Below are 12,327 nucleotides of genomic sequence, written 5' to 3'. Positions count from 1 at the left end.
AAGAAATTAGTCCTTGTTGCCATCTTTGTCACTCAAAGTTTCAATGGATTCAACTGCCTTGATTCCTAATGTGTAAAATGTGGCTCACTCTCTACACAAAACAATGTACCTCATATATATTTACAGTACCAGCTTCAGCCATGCTACAAAACTCCGTCGTCATTGGTAGCTAGCAGACAGGACTACTGGTTTGAGTGTCTTGGAAACAGATTTAAAATTTAAATGTCAGAGAAAAAAACAACCAAAAACATTTAAAAAGTATGAACGCCATTAGAAGTTTCATTAAAGAATAATGAAACACATAAGTAATAAACTCATGAAACAGTTGGCTCACTAAATGGGAAGGGGACTGGTATTTGTTAAGGTCTTGCAGTCATGTGACTGCTAATTTTCCACCATTTCAAATGTGTAACACTGTAGCAGTTGCAGTTCTACTAAAGACCAGTCCATGACCACCTGCCAACCACCGTTTGTGAGGATAAGATGCATCCTAGTAGCTGCTAGAGGCTGAAGGCGGTCACGATCAAACTGACTGCCATCTTGCTAGAGATTCACGACCCCCTGGCAACCACCGGGAAAAATGTGTGTTGACGCTCACAGAAAACTGATGCTATCTCACGTGCAAAATGAAACCGTTTACTAAAGAGTACACAGTACTGACTCAAAAACCTTTGATTGCCTCGGCCGCTAACAGATTGCTCCAGACGATACCAGGTCTGCACTCACCAACTACTCCCCTAGAAGAAGTGTGACACAAATCGGAAATGGAGACTGAATTGGTGAAGCGCAACTTTTATACACACATATTTAAACACTTCCTAATGATCTTGGCCAGGAACCCCTCCAGCTGGTAAACTGGAGGAACCGCTGACCTTCTGATTATTAGACTACCTGCTCTACCGCTCGAGCCACATCTAATAGTAGCAGTTAAAAACGGAGTCTCAACAGGATTAAAAATGTGAGCAAAAATAGTTTAAAAGTAACTGAAATAACAGTTAAATAGTTTAGTGTTCAAGATGCTCCCACGAGTAATCGATAAATTTGCTTTTATCAGCGCAGAACCAAAAAGCTGACCAGGTATCACAGAAGAAGGTAGGAAGAAACAGAGGGGGCGAGAGTGACACTGATTTAGGCCACAAAATAATGCAAAAATTAAATTTTAATTTTCTTTCTTTCTTTTTATGCAAAAGACAACTTTATGTATTCAAAGCACAACCTTGAGTTTGATTCCAAACTTGATTTAGGAAAATTACACGAATACCAACAGTACAGTTCATTAATCATCAGAAGAGCAGAACACACGACAAAATGGTTATAGAGCACAGTTTAATAAGACATCCTTCTCAGTCTAGCATCTGTGACCCCCCCCCCCCACCAAAAACTGAACTAAAGTTCAAAAAGGCACGCACGACATCTACATATGGAAATGACGAACAGAGGAAAGGAAATAAATCTACTGGGGGCCATGTGTGGAAAGTCTTCCTTTGGCCTTTCATGTAAAAATTTCATATAATTCAACTAAATCGTGTGAAAAATGTTCTGTTTTCTCCATCAGGTCCTGTATCAGGGTTTTCTTTGTGCAGCTAAAAAACAACTATGGAGCCACCCAAGCACCACGTCGACACAACAGTCAAAACACATATATACTTTATTTCAAACTGCTGCAACAGGGGCACTAAAAACAAACTGCAGAGACACACACAACCCCCCCTCGAGTTAAACTCACTTGGATAGAAAATATCCTCAGTTTAAAAGTCATGAATAAAACGGAAGCAGACGAGAACATACGGTGGACGAAATGGTTTGGAAAACAGCGCCGTGCAGCTTTTATCAGGCTGACATAAGAAGAAAGGAGAAAAGAAAAGAAAAAGGAACACTTGTTAGATTATAAGAGCACAGTTTGGTGCGGCTTTCCAACCTTAAAAAAAAGAAAAACAATTTATGAACTTTCAGAAATAAATAGAAAAAACAGGACAGACACCAACCTCACTGCTCTGTGACATTTTCAGACTGTGAGAGAAATAAACTGAAACCTTTTCACAGAAAACCAGCGACAACGACACACACTCACCACGTGTCTGTACAGTCCCACACACACACACACACACACACACACACACACACACACACACACACACACACACACACACACACGTCTCTGCGGCTATTGATTAAGTGGACTGACTGACTTCACAACACACTGATAAACCGACAGTGCAAAATTTCCGACGGCTGCAGAGAACTAAAAATAAAAGCAAAGGCGATTCACCAACAGGACAAACTGAGACACCTTTGTACAATCCTTAAATGAATTCAGTGTCTCACGCTTTTATCTTTATTTTATTCTTAACGTTAAAGATGGAATGAAGCCCCAGAGAAGCCAGTGGGGGGGTGCTGGGGGAGGGGGGGTTAAGTGCTGCGACGAAGATAAAAAAAATGAGTTATTGTAAGGTGATGTTATTTTACCTTTTTTTTAACTCCTTCATTAAACGCATTTAAAACATAATGTTTAAAGAACAGGTCGCCTACATAAAAACACTCTGGAGCACCTTTTTCATAAACGTGAATTCAGACAGAATTAGGATATTAAAAAAAGAAGCCAAAAACAGGTGATTCTGGTCGTTCTAAAGGCAGCGATCTCGACTGGTGGCACTAAGTTTGGACACGAACGTAGACACGAGTCAATCCAGTCAACCGACTACAGTGATTGCAAAGGTGTTTCTCATCTATGGGGTTATAACGAATGACCTCTGACCTTGTGTGGCAGGGAAGCCGAGGTCACCCTGGTCCTCTACACCTGTATGATGGTGAAATGCTTTCTTTCCAAAGTTAGGTGAATTCTCTGGGGGGGAAAGGCAGAGAAGCCTGGAAGAAGAAATAAAGAGAAACGGTGCTCGGCTCACGGGGCTTTTCCCTTCCTCTGTTGGTTTCTCATCCCGCAAGGCTAGTCGAGTGTTTTCTGACTACACCCGGGTTTTACAGTACCTCACAGTCCTTTGGGTTTGTCTCAAGAGTTCTGAGTCTCAGAAACAGTTTCCTGAATGAATCCAGTCACAGGATGTGGAAGGATGCTAAACTGTCTGTTAACTGGATAGGAGTTACAGAGATCCTGCTCCTGTTGCTTTCTCCCGTTCCTTTTTCTGCTTCACCACTCGGCATCCCCGATGGCTTTGGAGAAGACGTAGTCTCTCCCGTTCAGATTCATGATCCCATCCTTCAGGTGGAATTTCCATTTGTTCTTACTTCTGTGAATCTGCAGAGTAAAGAGAAGGAAATGAGTGTTGTAGGCGTCAAGGACAGATGGACATTGTTTCAGCTTACAGTGGACGCAGACTGATGTCTTTAGCCTCTGCGCCGAGGCCAGACAAACTCACTGTGGCATTAACCGCTGCTGGAGCCTTTCTCCACTGAATTAACATCAAATAATGTAACAACTCGATGCTTTGTGATGGGAATCAAAGGCAAACAGTGAAGACTCACAACAAGGAATGTGAAATACCTCTTTAACGATTTCTGACATTTTCCCCCAAAAACGAGGAGGCTGCTGTGAAAACTGTTTAAGCCCCGTCCTTCAATCTACAGCAGCCTTTCCAGCGCCCTGAATGATACTGGCAAACAAAGGCTGACAGCGATGCTGAGTACCAATCACATTAACACGGTAAAACTGCTCTGCGCTGTTATTTTATAATCTCTTTGTTTTCACTGCTTCTGCAAATCTCAGCGTTAACGTCTTTGTCTGGATGCTGATGTGAAACTAAACGAGTCGGATATGCATAAAAGCCAACGGGCCCCAGCGCAGGAGGATCTATATCAAGACATGTCATAAAAGTACCAAAGAGGCACTCGCATATTTATACACAGGCAGGTTTGAACACACTGCAGCCTTTCAGAATATATCAGTTCCTACCTTGTCGTACTGGCACACCACTACGTTGTCTGTTTCAAACAGCTCCTGGTCCTCTTCGTCGCTGACGTCGTCTCCACTGTTCAGCGGCTCCTGAGTAGGAAACCAAAACAATCAGATTCATCACAAATGTTTGCTGCTCAGAAACGTGGTTTAAGATTCAGGATTTTCTTTATTTAAACAGTAAAAGCACAAATCTAGATTGCAACAAGTAATAGTTTGATTTTAAACCCGTTCTCCTTTTTGCCCGATACCAAACAGTGCCAAATATAACCTGCTGTGTTATAAAATCTTCTGCAGAAAAGCCACACAAACTACAGAGTAACCTTTGTAGTAGGGCTGCCACAAACGATTATTTTGATAGTCGACTAATCAGATCATCATCCATTGGATGTAAAACGTACAGCTTATTGCACCAGCAGCATCTGCTCTTATATAACTATCATTAGCTTACAGCTTTAAGTGTTTCAGGTCTGTGCTAACTAACAATAAAGACAAGATGATAGTTTATTAAATTTTAATGAAATCTGCAGATTGTTTCAGTGAAGTTTAATAAACTCCTTGCTATCTAAAATATAACAGGACACCGGAGTATATTCTCCAGCATCTCACACTTCTGATAATCAGCTGTCTCTTTGATGTTTATTCAGCTGTGTAAAAACTATAACTTTAATCTCAGCCAAACCGATTTACTCAGGAACAAATAAAATACTAAAAAAAAAGCCAAACAATAACATTTTTAAGTTATCTAAGTGACTCATATATCATGTTTAACCTGAGTAGCGAAAGACGGCGGTGGGTTTGAAAACGATTTGCCGGGAGTCCGGTGTTCTCACGGCTCTAGTTAGCCTAGCCCCCGGCTAGCTATCGAGCTAGTGGGTAACAGACGTCTCCGAAAACGTCGGAGCGCTTTTGAAAATATGCGGTGTCTTGATAAACTGAGCAGATATTTGAGGTTTACACAGCTACATTCTCGCCTGAAAATATGTTAAACGTTTATTTTGTGACCCAGAAAGAATAATAAGAGTAATATTAAAACTAACTAGCTGCCGCCATTGTTGGAAACTGAGCTGGGCTGCGCTATGAATTCTGGGACACAGCTGCTTCTTCTTCGGGGTTTAACGGCAGCTACCTGTGGAAAGCTACTGCTAGCTACTCTGGAAAACAAAAGCTCTGAAGAGGGGCAGAAACATCAGTGCTACAAGTTTACGGCTTTCTTACTTCATATTAAATGACCATAAAATTCTTGCCTACTGCAACTTTAACGTGCGAGTTTTTGAACACTCTTATTTCCTCCCTTGCTCACCTCTTCAACCTGCCCATCTTCTGCTCCATCCTTGTCTTTCTCCTCATCGTCATCTTCGTCGTACTCCTCCTCATCCTCGTCCTCTTCTGAAGACGTCTCCCCGGTTCCGTCCACCTGCAGCATCATGGGAGGCTGCTGTGCCTGAGGCTGGGCCTGTTGCTGCTGTTGGGCCTGGGGCTGCGCTGAGGCTTGTGGTGCAGTCGCTCCTGGGGCCTGCTGGACCTGCTGGACCTGAGCTGTTGCTGCCTGGCTGGGCTGTGGCGCCATAGCTGCTGCTTGCATCACCTGACGGTAGAAAGAAACTCAGAGTTTAAAAACATGTACGCCCATATGATGTTAGCATTGCTTTCATGTGGGACAAAATAACCAGCTCTTTACACAACAGACTCCAACTCAAAGCCAAAATAAAGTCAAAGTCAAAGTCAACTTTATTTGTCGATTCTGCCACATGTACAGGACATACAGAGAATAGAAATTGCGTTACTCTCAATCCCTAGATAAATAGCAAATGAACATTTAAATATATTTAAATATAAAAGTGATTAAAAATGCAAGTAAAATAATTAAAAAGTAAAAATTTAAATAAATACAATTTTACATATAACAAGAAAGCTATACAATATACAATATAATGGGTAAGTGACATTGAGTGTAAACCAGGCAGAGTAGTGCAAATAGGCAAATAGTGCAAATGGAGATTTGGTAATGTACGGTAAGAGAAAGTGTAACAACAAAGTCTTATGAGGTAATGGCAGTCCAATGCTCCACAAGGTGACTGGTAACAGGACAGGACAGCAAAGGACAGGACAGCAAAAATGATGCGACTTCAAGGAGCATTTTTGTAGCAAAGATAAGGTCTGCCAGCTAGTCGCCATGTTGGGTATCAAGATATTTGTCTGTGTTAGCAAGTAAGCTAATGCTGGCTAACAGCTGAAAGAAAAAGTTATTAAAGAACTGAACTCGTGGAGGGAAGACCTCTGCTCTGAGCTAATGTTAGCCTGTTGATTTAAAAGCTAACGTTGCAGATTTTTGCAGTGTAGCTCAGTTACACTGGCCAGCTAACCAAATCTTTCCATAGTTACTCACACCAAAACTACATCTGAGTGGAAATGCTGTTTGTCAGTGTAATCGGCTGATCTGTGACACTGACTGATGCGCGATGCTTTCACAGTGCAGGTGTTATTATTAATAACAAAGGTTTCCCAGACGCTCCTCTAAAACATTAAACAGACTCTAATTTCTCTAAACAACAAAGAGAACAGAAATGGAGGAAACACTACTATAGAGCATAAACTACTTCCATATAAATGGAATGAGTGCAGGAGGAACTGAAGTTCTGACCTGTGTATTGCCTTGGACTTTGTTTCCTGGGGTTAAGACAATCTGCTGCGGCTGTATGATGACTCCTGCTTGCTGGGACAGGCCTCCTGGCAGAGGAGCCAGAACCTAAACAGATATTAGAGAAGGGAAAAAAACCCAAACACGACATGTAAACTCTATTTTAAAACAAGATCTCCACCTGAATATGCACAACACTTTTGCAACATTTTAACCGACTCAATTTAAACTGAATGAATGAAATTTGGCACTAGTTTTGATCTGAATCTGTGTTTTTATTTAGGAAAAGTCACAAGTAGTGGAGTCATGGATCTATTTCTTTTGGGGTAAGTGGTAAGCTCTGAGCAATCAGCATCCTCCCGATTTCCCAGAATCATTTCATGTTTTTCATGGCACTTCTTACATATTTCGAGGTTATTTTTCCAAGAATTGATTCTTCCACTGTGTCAGAGCCACAGGGCCCACAGATATGTAGCCTTATTTAACCTACTTGTCACAAACGGACACTGAACTGATTACGCAGATAAATCAGACACACCACGACTTTTTCCCCCCACCTCTCTCCATTTGGCTTTGTTTTTCACACACATTTCCTCCTGTCATATGCAGCCCTGCCCCTCTGCGTGACAGTTCTTACCTGCTGTATTACCGGTGCCTGCACGCCACCAGGCTGCATCTGCTGCTGCAGGAGGATCTGCTGCTGGGGCTGGATGATGTACTGAGCCCCGTTGGGACCACGGACTAACTGCAGGATCTGGCCTGAGACGTTAAAACAAAGCGTGTGGGTGCACGTTGTGTAAATATAGTTTTACACATGAAGATAGTTCAGAGAGAAAACAGCATTTCTTTGCAATTTAATGCAAATAAACATGTTTTACCTTGGCTGGTGAGGAGCTGTTGGTATTGGGTGACCGCTGTGGGCAAAGCCAGGGTTGCTGCGGTAGCTGCTGCACTCTAGAGGAGGAAAGAAGAACACACGCGGTGACAAGCATGCAAAATAATACAGAAGCAGAGGATTTCAGGGTTCAAGAATGAAAGACTTCAATGTTAAGTACTTAATGTTTTTGAACTTCTTTACAATTTAAAGCACTGAACTTCAGATTGCATTGACTGACATGATAAAAGCAGCATGTTTGTCCTCTCGCTGCATCTACAAAGCCACTGGAAAACGATTAAAAATTGGCAAGTGAAGCTTTGAAGAACCGTTTGAGGATTATACAAAAATCACTTGCAGAAAACAGAAAGAAGCAGCAGCAGAGATGAAAGCTTCATATGGACAGATGCTGCGTTAAACATGTGCTGTTGAAAAAAGTGGAAAAGATTTCCTGCATATTTCACTCGATGACGGAAAGGTGTGTTTGTCAGTGCGTATTAGACACAGCAGTAGCATGTGGGAGGATGCATTACTGCTGGCTTATATCCACTGCAGTCCTGGCTATTAAATAGTCCGTTAATCTCTTCCAAGTCCTGTTGCCCCATCCGTGTGACACTTGATCAATCATTCTGGACTAAGGAAGAAGCCTGCAGAGACCCTCTCTTGCTTCTCACTTCTACTCAAAGAAAATATGTCTGAATTTGTTAAAAACGTAAAATGCGCAGCACTTCGTTCTGTTCATCACACATATGGATATCGCATCACCTATGTCTGTTAATAAACACATTTGCTACTTGTTATATGCCTCCCCGAAAAACAGTTTCATTTATTTTTGGTGCTATGATCCACTCACCATCCCCGTTCCACCCATGTGTATAAGCTTAGATTCCTGAACAATGACTTGCTGCTGGGGAGCTGCGGAGACAAACATTTTCAGGTCAATTCCTCATATTTTTCATAAAATGTACAAAGAATGCACACGATCAGTAAGCATTCGTTGTTTCCTGTGCCAGTTCAGCAAATAACTCAAAGCTGCAGGCGACATTTTTAGTGCCCAAAAAGGCGTTCACGGGTTTTTGCACTTGTTCAGAAATGTTTTTACCACTGTGTGCCACTGCTGGCTAACCTTGCTGTTGCTGGGGCGGCAGGATGACTTGCTGGGACTGAGCTGGCTGGGTCACCTGCTGGACTTGTTGGACCTGCTGAACCTGTTGTTGCTGCTGCTGTGCGGCCTGCAGGGCTTTCTGCTCGTCAGTGTGGAAGCCCTCCACTGCCTTGGACTGCAAAAGCTTGTTCTCCCATAGCTGTAGAGACAAACGGAGGCAGCACAAAGACATGTGTTAGAAAGCTGCCAAAGACGCCATTTAAATCCATGCTAACATGTTTTCAAATGAAAATCTCCATCCAGGTAAATGTTTAGCGCAGATTCTGTCATTATCGACACACCTGTGAACGCATCACACCGACCAGACGTGCCGATCGTTTAAATTAATTCAGTTTTATTTTTATAGTCACAACAGTCATCTTCAAGGTGCTTCATGTTGTAAGGTACAATAATACAGAGAAAACCTAACAGACGACCCCCTATGAGCAAGTGTTTGGTGACAATGGGAAGGAAAATCTCCCTTTTAACAGGAAGAAAGCTCCAACACAACCAGGCTCAGGGGGGGAACCAGGTAAAAGAGACTGTGGAAGAGAGCCAGACATCAATATTAACTAATGGGTCACAAACTCAAAGTGAGGTCAAATAAACTGGTTTAATCCATGAAGCTAAGACTGAATTTTTTGCTTATTTGTGTCAATCACATTGCCTAGTAGGCTTATGTGCCATAGCCTCCTCTTGAATTGAGCATATCATGCAGTGTACATACTGTTTGAGTTGTCATTTCAATGGTATTCAGACACCACCTTCTCACAGGCATACGCAGGTGTTATAACAGTAAAGCAACACTGAAAGTCACACTGGAATATAAGGTGGTGATTGCACCAGAAAACTCATACAGAAATCGCTGCAAAGCAAATTCTGCAACACATCAGTGGCAGTGAGAGCACCATCCATCACAGGAAACCATGGTAACCGGGGGGGGGGGGGGGGGGGGGGGGGGGGGAACAAGACATGAATGACATTTTTGTGAGTTAATCAGAAAGTTTCCAGAAGTCTGTTTTCTGTCCATCCAGACAGCAACTACAACAGCTTCCAAACTAGGAAGTGGTCAGCAGTTATTCCAAAGCGCTCTGGTTTGGGGGAGCGTGCTACAGTACACTTTACTACAAAGAGCGCACACCTCTGCAGGAGGCGGCATTTCCCCTGCAGTTACTATATGCAGGCGCAACACTGACAGGGACGGTTACCGTTTTCAGCTCCAGAAGAACTTGCTCATCTACTCCCTCGTCCAGGAACAGCTCTCGCACCTCATTGATCACATCGTCAATCACATTCTTGTATAATTTAGGCTGTGAGGAAGAAAAAAAAGAAGAAAAGAGGAAAGAAACTTTTACAGTATGGCGTTTATATTAGAGACACTTTTGCTTTTCCCAGTAAAGCATGAACAACATGTCTGGTACAGTCAGTATTGATCATTATGAGCTTGGGTTTTATGTCAAAATTAGCCCTCAACAGTGTACTTAGCAAACACACCTCCTCTTTGGGCTTCCCAGCTGCCAAAACGACAACAAAACATCAAGTATACAGCTGATGGTGTTATAATTATCACATTTATTTACGCCTTTCATTGGTATGACACGGTAATAGTTGTTGCACGCGGGCAGCTAAACTCTAAAACTGCCCCCACTTGAGTATCATGTGTGGGGTTCGTGCTGCAGCGTTTCCACGGCGCTACGTGCCTTGTTATGCTAACCCATATAAACTAGCTCTTTATGTTACTACTACTAAGGTAAACATCATGTCCCCGGGGTCTGAACTGCGCGCGCGCTGGAAAAAGCAGACATAACGTTTATAGCTCCGCCAGGGCCCAACGGTCCCGTCTCAGCGGAGTGATACGAGGCTGAAACAAAGCGACACACGCGCGGGCCACCGCACTGCGCTGCCCCGATGTCCGCAGCGCAGACCTCGGTCTCTCCTTCCCTCCCCCTCGGCCTGTCTGCTCCTCACTATTTAAAGCTCAGTCTGCTGTTTATATGTAGAGCCGGTGACGTAGCGTCGAGTAGCACCTTCCCATCCCGGGCAGTCTATATTAGAGAGCCAATATGGCTGTATAAAAACCAGGCAGCGAAAAGGAGGAGGGCCAGAACCGAGAGAGAAGGGAGACGAGGAAGCCATTTTACGGAGCCGCAGAGTGCGCGCTCGACAGCCTTTTTCTTTTAAATAGTGTGTGGCGGAATGTGAAGGACATTTTCGGTGTCTTAGCTTATCAGTGCTCAGCTTTGGCTAAATATTTTTTGGCTCTGCTGGCAGGTAGCAAGGACAAATTTGATATGGTATGGGTTAAAGAAGTGGTTTGGGACGGCTACCCTGCCTTCTGGTCGTGGAATGGTGGACAATGATGAGGCAGTTGACGACTTTCTACTGAGGAGGCTTTAATATATATATATTTATATAAACTATATATATTAAACGCTCAATTCTCTCGGCGTGGATGATGACAATGTGCTTTGCGTACATCTGTATTTCATAAGCTATCCAATAATAAAAGCTTAAATTGACAATTTCTTCCTCCTACGAACAAACAAGCATTTTTAGACAACCTGGCAGCTCAAGCGTCTACCAAAAATGAATTTAGCCATACACGCTATTAGACTGTGATCACGTAAAGTAACCTTCCAACTAATGAAAGCTTCAACCTGCCGATAAACCACTAAATTAGAATTACATCTTCATCGCTAAACCTCAGTTTCTACACGTGTTCTTATTTTTACTCAAACACTGCCTCTCTAAAGTAAGCCATTCCTCCTCCGAGATGGTTTCAAATGAAAAAACTACCTAGTTTCGAAAACTAATTATAATGGCCGATTGACTGAAACTTAAGTATTCCCTTTAATAGATATAACAGTGAAGTGTTTGTTAAAGCAGACTCATTTTACTGTAATACATAAAACCAGCTCGTCGACAGCTTTCCAATAACTTTACCCCCATTTTCCCCCGCTGACAATCCTTAGAGATTGATCCTTACCACTGGGTTCGAGTTAGCCGAGCTCGCCATTATACGCGTAGTGTAAAAACCACACGGAAATAGGCGAGGAATAGAGCCAAAAATTACGAAAAACGATTTAAAACAACTGGGAAAGATATTTTAAAACAGCCGGCATCACTTTTGTAAATAAAACACAGTTTAGGCGGTCTTATTTACAATCCCGGGCTGCGACTCCCCAGCCGTCCTCCTTCCGTCGTTGTCCTGCTTTATATACTGAGCGAAGAAGCTGCGAGTGCGCGAGACATAGGGCAGGGTCAGGTCGCACATAGCGCGAGATTTCGTGCGGAGTATGACGACCAATTAATAGAGCCGCTCATGGGAAATGTAGTTTAATAATACTTTTTTTTTTTTTTAGAAAACGGAACTGAATCCTCAGTGATCGCATTAGCTTAATGCTCTGTGATCTTGTTTATTGAGTTAGGGAAAGTGTAAGTATTACGAACCATGTGATGAATTAAAAATAGAGGAATTAATTAGATAAAAGTAGCTGGTTACTTAAAATGCTAATAAAAGCCTATTAGCATATAGCTAAGTCATTTTAAATTAACTTATTTCATTTTTTCGTTCTTTTTCTTTCTATTCTTTTTCCTGTTTTCCATCATATATTAGAACTGTATGCTGTAATGATCGATGCTCATATTAAATATGGGAAAACATTCAAATAATGCCTTCAGCATATGTACAAATCATGAGCTAAAAGCTCAGGCCTTGGGGTGGCTTTAGACAGGTTTTCTCAGGGGTTTCTGAGGGGCTG

At 42.4% G+C, this 12,327-nt stretch overlaps 1 protein-coding gene across 2 annotated transcripts; it reads right to left on the bottom strand.

Moving 5' to 3' along the window:
• Nucleotides 1-1,141: 1,141 nt before the first annotated feature.
• On the bottom strand, nucleotides 1,142-11,782 carry gtf2a1 (general transcription factor IIA, 1). 2 transcript variants are annotated; one of them, XR_014907692.1, is made up of 11 exons: nucleotides 11,553-11,782; nucleotides 9,775-9,876; nucleotides 8,549-8,726; nucleotides 8,276-8,337; nucleotides 7,427-7,502; nucleotides 7,186-7,307; nucleotides 6,552-6,656; nucleotides 5,211-5,495; nucleotides 3,908-3,997; nucleotides 2,109-3,253; nucleotides 1,142-2,078 (listed from the first exon to the last, which is right to left on the bottom strand). XR_014907692.1 is itself a non-coding variant. In XM_085383066.1 (10 exons), the coding sequence occupies exons 1-10, from the start codon at nucleotides 11,580-11,582 to the stop codon at nucleotides 3,146-3,148; spliced, it is 1,158 nt and encodes a 385-aa protein (XP_085239192.1). In that variant the 5' UTR covers nucleotides 11,583-11,782; the 3' UTR covers nucleotides 1,142-3,145. The 2 variants fall into 2 exon arrangements, 1 of the variants encoding a protein (XP_085239192.1); XM_085383066.1 differs by having other exon boundaries at nucleotides 1,142-3,253.
• Between the last annotated feature and the right edge of the window lie 545 nt (nucleotides 11,783-12,327).

The sequence above is a fragment of the Rhamphochromis longiceps genome, linkage group LG15 (assembly GCF_057381845.1).
Source record: "Rhamphochromis longiceps isolate RC_006_pf linkage group LG15, R_longiceps_female_GT1.1, whole genome shotgun sequence".
NCBI lineage: Eukaryota > Metazoa > Chordata > Actinopteri > Cichliformes > Cichlidae > Rhamphochromis > Rhamphochromis longiceps.
This window is presented reverse-complemented; position numbering and strand designations above follow the sequence as displayed.

Coding starts and splice junctions, on each gene's coding strand:
- gtf2a1 (XM_085383066.1), bottom strand. CDS start 11,582: ATGGCGAGCTCGGCTAACTCGAACCCAGTG. Junction 8,338..8,548: donor GCCGCCCCAGCAACAGCAAG/GTTAGCCAGCAG, acceptor TTGTCTCCGCAG/CTCCCCAGCAGCAAGTCATT. Junction 6,657..7,185: donor AGGCACCGGTAATACAGCAG/GTAAGAACTGTC, acceptor ATATCTGTTTAG/GTTCTGGCTCCTCTGCCAGG.